Genomic DNA, 8,199 nt, shown 5'->3' with positions numbered 1-8,199 from the left:
AATCTGTGTATTGTTCTCATAGAGTAGCTCAGAGGTTCAAGAGCTTTTCTCAGATATCAGTGCAGTTGCAGTCAAGTACTTCTCAGAGATAAGCAAGGTAATCCTATACACAAAATGAGTAGATTGCAGCCATGTTAATCATTAACTTAAAGGCATATTTATTATGCTTTGCAGGTTTTACAATTCCAAGCCAGGCACCAGAAAAGATTACTGGCCCACTATCAGCAGAAGGTGAGAGCATCCTGTCCTTAACATGACTAGCTCGGATACTTGAATATGGCAGATGTGGATGCAAATATGACTTAATCTAATCTCTGTTTTATTTCTCAACTAACATGCACAAGGTTAGACACATTTTAACAAAATCAAATTTATCTCAAACAAAACAGATTGAGAGAATGAAGGATGATGAACTGAAAATGCAACAAGAGATCCAGAAGATGTCCAAGTATGTATGGGTACTGCATTCCTGCAGCCATTTCTTTTTGTATTTTTGCTTTTTTTCTATTTTTTTCTATTTTGTACAGGAAAATTTCAGAAAAGAATGCCTACATATCAAAGTTAGAGATGACCGTTCAAAATCAAAGGTATGTCAGTATGATCTATTAAAATAAACCAGGGCCTAAAAATAGCATTCACACCCTTTAGTGTCTTACAACATCAAACCACAGAGGATTAGAGTAGATGGACCTTTGGCAGTCCAGTTCCTGTTTTTAGCATATATGGAAACTACTGTATGTGTCCAGTGCGATTTAAAATTTTCATTCCTCTTGGCAGAACTGCTTGATCTGAGTTAGTTTGTGTGGAGATCATGAGTGCACGAGTCAACCCATAAATTTTCAGGCAAATTTAGCATCACTTGCTCTTAGCGGATGTAATACTAAATATGTACTGATGTACTCATCTCATCTCTTGGATAGCCTGAGGACTGAGAAGACTGAGAAGTCAATTTTCAGCAAATTTTCAATAAAATAAATAAATTGCGTAAAATAAAATATATTCAAGTTGAAATAAAAAGAGGCAGCAAATGTTTTTTTATATGCATTGTAAATATGGCATGTATCCTACTAAGAAAAGACAACATATGATACTGTATGGATCTAATAATGTAACACTTGTCATTAAAATCATTCCAGTTCGAGACTGGCATTACAGTCCAACCGAGATTTGAAGTCAGCAAGTCAGAGACAAGGTGCGTTTTAACTAGTTTTGAGCTTATTTTAATACTGTAAGATGAACAGATTGTTTAAACTAGTACACTTTTGTAAGCAGTTAAAAGTATTATAGCCCTAGTAACTATGAAAAAGGGTAGTTTTTGTGAGTTATCATATCATTTCAAAGAGCTCTCTCTATTTATTTCAGCTTCCGCAGTGACAAAAAATCCCTTTTCTTCCCCACTCTCGATGTCACGATCATTGTCCACTGCTAGTCTGTGAGTATATGATCAGTTTTCATCTCTAAAGAAGGTTTAAACTAAGTTGTAGTGTGCAAGTAAACATTTAGAACAACTTGTAAAAAGTTCTTCAGTTTCACATTTCACAGTTTCATAATTCATTATTTTTGTATTTGATTCAGTAATACTAAACTGTTTCAGAATAAAAATTAACTGTACAGAACAAAACTGATGCGGTAGAGAAATTTATATCTTATTTAATTACATTCCAGATCACTTTGTTTGATGGTTTCTTTGAAAAATCATTAACATCTCACGCAAATGTCTATGAAATATTATCTGTCATGCCTGTTTTCTCAGAAGAGTCTGTGCTTTAATCACTGAATGTCTTGCTTATTATTGTAACATTTGTTCTTTCTCAGAGCTGATAGCATAGAGATCAACAGCAGGGGGCACTCTCACAAAGTAAACTTGATTTATTTTTCTGTTTCTGTTTGCATCTACTGGAGAGTATATATAAACCTGTCGTGATTATACTTCTGTTTTTCCATCCAGCCAGATGTCCTAAGTAGAATTTGTCTCAGAAGCTCACCGAAGGACTGCCGCATCGGTTTGTCAGCACAGTTTTCAGTCAGTCAGTTTTCAGATATTGCTGGTTTTGGTTTTCCATCACCTGAACTGCAATGTTATGGATATTCTGGGCCAATGCTGATAATCAACAGCTTGTTAATACAATAACAATTACTTCCACTATGTACATGTGATCCCTTTCAACAAGAATTACTAGATAATGAATTAAAAACGACTAAATAGTCATATAAAAAGACTTCACAGTGCATTTTCACACCTAGTATTATTAGTAACAAAACATTTTAATTAAGTGAACTAAAAATAAAAACTGAGACCTTATATATTGAAAATAAATTTTCATCATCCAAAACTAGCTAAAAAAGTATAATTGCAACAACTTATTTTAGTTTTTAATATTATTATTATAATTATATTTTATAAAATAATTACTTTACTTTAACCATATTATAAAACCCTGAAAATCAGGTTTAATGCAAGCTTTTACATTCAGCCTGCATTAAACTTCAAAATTTTTGACAAATAAACCTAACATACTACATACTAAAATACTTAAACTACAAAAAAAAACCTGAAACTAGTAACAAAAAAACATTGATATAGTAAAGCCGTAATAAAAAAAAAAACAGAATTATAAATTCAAAAATATAACCCTGATCTCACCATAATGTAATTATTTCTGTTTCATTTAATAATCAGTTATAAAAGGTTTAAATACACAAATCAGGTAATATTGTTTTAGACCGTTAGTTGGAGAGGTCTACAGTACATCAAACACATTTTTCTGCAATATCTACAGAGTATTTCTGTATGAATGTACAGTTGTGTTCAAATGACAACTGATTGAAACAGAATGCAGGTTTCTCAAACTGAGCTACATTTAACTATAGACCAGCAATTACAAAAAAAGAATTTTGTGTGAACAATATCGTGTTTTATTTTTCTTCGCATTTTGTGCTGATTGTTTGAAATCATATCAATACTTAAATCCAATAAATAAAAGACTAAAACATTGCATTGTACAGATTTCATAATAGTAATTACATTTTCCTAGTGGCAAATATTATTATTTAGCATTTTTTGTCCGATTACTTTCAAAAGAGTGGATAGTGCTTTTGACATGTCATTTCTCTATATCAACAGTCTATTTATACAGTCTCACTGTATACTTTGTTCTGCAATGAATGGTCTCCTCCATTTAGGTACAGTTCCTCACAGAGCATCAAGTCAGAGCACTATGGGTAGCCATCCAGTACCATTCAGCGCCACTGTCAGGTATTTCTTCTACTAAAGAATGACTCCACTGTCTTGTATCTTGGAAAACTATTCTATCTTAGTATGGATGCCCAGAGTAACACGAGAAGTATCTCTTGCAGTAGGGGATTCTCAAGAGATATACGGGAGCCGGTGATGAATCCATCCTATAATGTGGCCTACCGCAGAGAGTCATCATGGGAAACGCCTGTGTTCAAACTACCCTCGGCCTACAAATACGCCTCTATGTCCTCCCTGGGACCCCCGCCATGACATACACTCCAGTCCAAAAGCAATACTGATAATCACATTTCAAAATATTTTTATATGTCACAAAGCTGTGCTATTTTTACCTGATGCTTTTAGGCAAAAGACATCAGGTCTATTAATGTAATCACCATCCAGTTCTGTAGTCAAGCCATGAACACTGCAGCGCTGACCTGTAACTGACACTCATATGATGCCGCAATGTATTAACGCTGCCTCTCAATGAACAGTGAACATCTGTGCTCTTGTTTCCATAAATGTATTGTGGCAATTAATCACAGACCCTCGTTGAACAGTTTGTGAGTGTGAATTTTAATATGCCATTTTGCACATGACTCACATTGTGTTAGCAGCATGTGCTGTTAATCACATCCAAAATGTTCTCTGCAGCATGTTTCTTCTTTAACACACTGATGCCATTGTACTGAGGTGTTCAAACCTTGTTCACATTAATTAAAATGATGCATCTGATAATGTGGCTTGAGTTTGTTTGGGTTTTATTCTGTTTCTTGTTTGTTATCTTGGTATCTCATCAAAGATGAAGTCGTGAGAGTCATCTAATCAAATCTTGGGTTCATCCAAACAAATCAGCTGGAGACTGGAGGTGGGAAAATGTTTGTGTACATGATTTACACTGCACTAGATACATTTGAGCAAACTAGGCCTAAATGAAGGCCTGCTCAAAACTTGCTACAAATGCAATGAGTCTCTTGGGTCAAAAGTATTAAAAATGTTTTTCTCATACATTAATAAGGTCAGGTCACAAAACAACATTGGACTGCAGTGACTTTCATTGTTGAAAGAAAAAAAAATCAAAATAACTTTGTCTTCTACAGACAAAAGAGACTTGATTTGAAAAGACATGAAATTAATGCCAGTATTTTCATTTCTGGGTGAGCTATCCCTTTAAATACTTGAACAAATCCTCAACTACAAGTGTGAACAATAGTAACAGTAATGCTTGACTTGGCAAACACCACTAATGTTGGTCACTCCCCTGCTGGTCTCACAGCCAGTGTGTAGGCTAATCTAATGTAACATTTGGAAAACTAGCCATAATGCCCAAAGAGGAACCAGTAAATGAGGAATATTTACAGTCGCAGGTTCGCAGCGCTCCTTCCTGCTGCAGTCCCAGAGCTCTTATTACTCATGGAAAACCGCAAGAGCTAAATGAGTTCCACCACCTTCAAATGTCAAACGCCTTCAGGTACTCTAAATATTTTATATTGTCTGAAAAAAAAAAACAATCCTTATAAATCTAGCAGCTGCGTACAGTAGAGCAGTTTAGCACTCAGTAAGTCTGAAGAGCTGTGACAGTGTGAAGTGCGCATTGAAAGAAGAGATGGTTATACCTTGAGGGCCTTGACTGATCAAAAGACAGCAGAGATTGTTCCAGTGTCATATCTGCCATGTTACACAAGCTGCTGAGAAAGATGGCACAATTACGTTGAGTACAAGTCTTTAAGCGTTTGTCTTTGATTCGTTTAGGAAGTGAATGTCTCAAGGGGACATGAGATAAAAACCGCAATTGCAGTTTTATCATATTTGAACAAAAAGTTATGTAGTTCCTCATTCTAAATGTTGTACTTTTAATTCAAAGTTCCTTATTGTCCCTATTGTAGGAATTCTATTACATATGGACATACGTACACACACGCACACACACATATGGTGTATATGGTGCATGCTGGAAATTATGCATACAGTAAATGTAAAATGTTCTAGTGATTTGCTGTGCACTACGCATCACTTCATATTACACTTCTCACTCTACCTTTAATAGTCTGTGTTTCCTCTGGTCATTCTGCTAACAGCACATCTGGTTGCCGTTTACTCCTGATGTGGTGGTGTACTTTCATATGGGGCACTGTGAGTGAGTGTGTGTGTGTTTACAATAATCACTTCCCACAATTACTACAACAGAAGGAAAAAACTTGTTGGAGGCAGTTAAGTTTCCAGGCTGCTCACCTCTTTGGAATGCAAAAGAAACTCACAAAAAAAACACACACACAAAAAAAAAAAACACCAGATGAAGTCGTACCGGTGAGGCCCTTCAACAGTTTGATAAAGTCAAAAATAATGTAGATAGAACTGAATTAGGCTTGCCTCGCTTATTAAAGTGGCATGTTTGGACTCAGTAGGGGGAGCTTAAGGTCCCGTGTGTACAGTACGAAGTGCAGTATGAATGTTATAATAGGTTCATCTGAGACATTGGCACCCACACCTGGAACTCATTAGTCCTCCATATGCAGAGAAACAGGCTATCATGAGGGCTTACCTCTCCCCAACTCCATCTCTCGAACTGAAACTGTGCAGATTTTCAGCGACTACAATTGTATACAACTAATATAGCACTAAATCTACGCTAGTCAGTATTCAAGGTGACTGAAATGCTGGTGGTTTTGTGTGTTTCATTGCATCACCGCAAATCAAGCAGTGGTCGGGCATAAAGTTTCAAATGGCTAACTATAGCTTGACGAAGCCCTGAAATGGCTGTAATTGAATGGCTGGTTACATATGTTTGCCTTATGAACTTTGTTAAAGCAGTGGCATGATTGAACAGTGGCTTAACTGTGTTGTACAGATGTTGAGGATGCATTATGCGCTTCATTAAAAAACATGCAGTTGTGTAATTTCACCAATAGGATGAAGTTGACAGTGAAAGTGAGGGACAGTATGGAAAAGACTCACTATTTTTAGAAAAGCAAACCACCATCGTGCTTTGCATACATTTTTTTTACAGTACTACCATGCAGATTATGTGAATGTTTTGTAGTTGGATGATATGCTACATTTAGCACTATGTGCAGTGTCTTGGTGTGTGGTACAGTAAACTGCATCTCAAAATGCGCTCACATGTGCTCAACATTTAGTGTGACAACTGAATCTGAAGAATCTTTTACTTGACCTATTATTTTATCATACTACCAAATGATAGTTTTATTACAAAAAAGTAAGGTAAAAATGCAAAATGATGGTATAATTTCAAATTGAATGTTACTTGTGGAAGTAAACACAGAAATGTTTATTTTTGGAAAGGTGTATTATTATTATTAGTATAATTATTTTGACACTTAGTTAAATCTTAACTACACCTTTATAAGAAATTTCATAATTCATTTGTCATTGAAATATGGTTAAAGTGTAGGGGAGAGTGGAGACGGTTGCAACAAGGAGCAGTTGCAACATGCCTTATTTCCTCAAGCAGGAATACGACACAGTAATTATATTCATACTGCACATGCTTTATTGGCCCCTTATACTTCCTGGAAGAAATCAGCCACATGTGACCATTCCTACTACAAAAAATCATTTTCATGGTAAAAAAGTATTTTTTTAAAGATTACATTTTAGTCATAGTGTTTAAGTTGTTTGTGTGGCACATTGTAAAAACATTTTACTCAGTGCTTTCTGAGCTTCATATAGGCAAAGCTAGCGTGTGTCAGTGATATTGTGTCAAGTTAATATATCACATTTATCATGGCTATCACTGTAGGGACAGTTGCAACACATTATGGCAACCATCCCAACATGCTGTCCCTTACCACAACATTGATTTAAAAGCTTGCCATAACATTACATAATTGTAATTTTATGGATTAATAATGAACCCCTTTAATAGTTAGGCATCTCTCCTTTTTTAAGTGAATAGGTTAAAAAAAAACTTCTTACTTAAGAATGTTTTTCATGTATTATTCTTTGTTTTTATACAGCCAATTTACATTATTAAAGACCCTGACTGTGTACAAATAAAATAAAGAAATTGCAAAATTATATTTAAGAATCATTTAATTACATTTTATTGAATGTTGCAACTGTCCCCTTTGTCTATTAAAGTGTAAATTGTATGTATATTATCATATGTACACATGTTGCAGAAATATAGGTGAGTAGCTGACAGATGTGGCTTTATTGTATGAGAAATTCTTTCTAATACAGTCTCTGAGAAACTAAAGGAAATGCAAAAAGTGTTGCAACCGTCCCCACTCTCCCCTACTGCTGAATATACTGAAAAAAAGCACTCAACAGTATAAATGATAATCACCACATCTAATTATGTGTACTTTAAAGCATAAAAAAAGATTATTAAAACTTTTTTGACATTATTACAAGGTGAATTTTTAAAGGTGTCTACTGTGCACACTTTACTGTATCCAGTGTAGTATACAGTAAGCAGTCAAATCTTATTCCAAACACAATAGATGAACTCAGAAACTGAGACACGCACACATGCAAAAAAAGTTCTGTAGTGGTACTATGTTATAGTGATAGTATCAGGTGGTAATACTAGATTACATTTAAATAATACTTTGAACAGTTCGACTGTACCAAAGAACATGCTAGTTGAAAGTATGTGAAAACACATTCATTCCATGTATATCATTCAGTCTTGAGATTAGTGTAAAAAGCAAATGAGCTGTAAGGAAATGCTACAATGAAGAAAGAGTGAAATGTTCAAAAACATGCCACACAAAAGCACAGAGTGAAAAAAAAGAAATGAAACTGTCATCCAGTAACCACAGAAGAAATAACATCATCAGGGCAGTATGTTAGCAAACACGACACTCAAGCACCACATCAAAGACACCAACACATGCAATGAATCACCAGACTGACACACAACATGGTAGCCACCAGCCAGAATAAAAGCAGTGACATCAGGCCCTAATTACAGTGTTATTTTAGCTGCAACACTC

The 8,199-nt window shown here is 35.1% G+C and overlaps 1 protein-coding gene across 1 annotated transcript in view; it reads left to right on the top strand.

Moving 5' to 3' along the window:
* Positions 1 to 3,806, top strand: part of rnf212 (ring finger protein 212) — a 4,870-nt gene extending 1,064 nt beyond the window's left edge. The window contains exons 3-12 of the mRNA XM_073819974.1: positions 23 to 97; positions 175 to 231; positions 390 to 448; positions 528 to 587; positions 1,137 to 1,192; positions 1,363 to 1,432; positions 1,816 to 1,858; positions 1,949 to 2,003; positions 3,184 to 3,256; positions 3,358 to 3,806. Coding sequence (XP_073676075.1) covers positions 23 to 97; positions 175 to 231; positions 390 to 448; positions 528 to 587; positions 1,137 to 1,192; positions 1,363 to 1,432; positions 1,816 to 1,858; positions 1,949 to 2,003; positions 3,184 to 3,256; positions 3,358 to 3,508 — 699 coding nt within the window. The 3' untranslated portion in view covers positions 3,509 to 3,806. The remainder of the gene's footprint in view (positions 1 to 22; positions 98 to 174; positions 232 to 389; positions 449 to 527; positions 588 to 1,136; positions 1,193 to 1,362; positions 1,433 to 1,815; positions 1,859 to 1,948; positions 2,004 to 3,183; positions 3,257 to 3,357) is intronic.
* The last annotated feature ends 4,393 nt before the right edge of the window (positions 3,807 to 8,199 follow it).

This window comes from Garra rufa, chromosome 16, assembly GCF_049309525.1.
Source record: "Garra rufa chromosome 16, GarRuf1.0, whole genome shotgun sequence".
Taxonomy (NCBI): domain Eukaryota; kingdom Metazoa; phylum Chordata; class Actinopteri; order Cypriniformes; family Cyprinidae; genus Garra; species Garra rufa.
The sequence above is the reverse complement of the archived record's forward strand: the minus strand, read 5'-3'. Positions and strand labels throughout refer to the sequence as shown.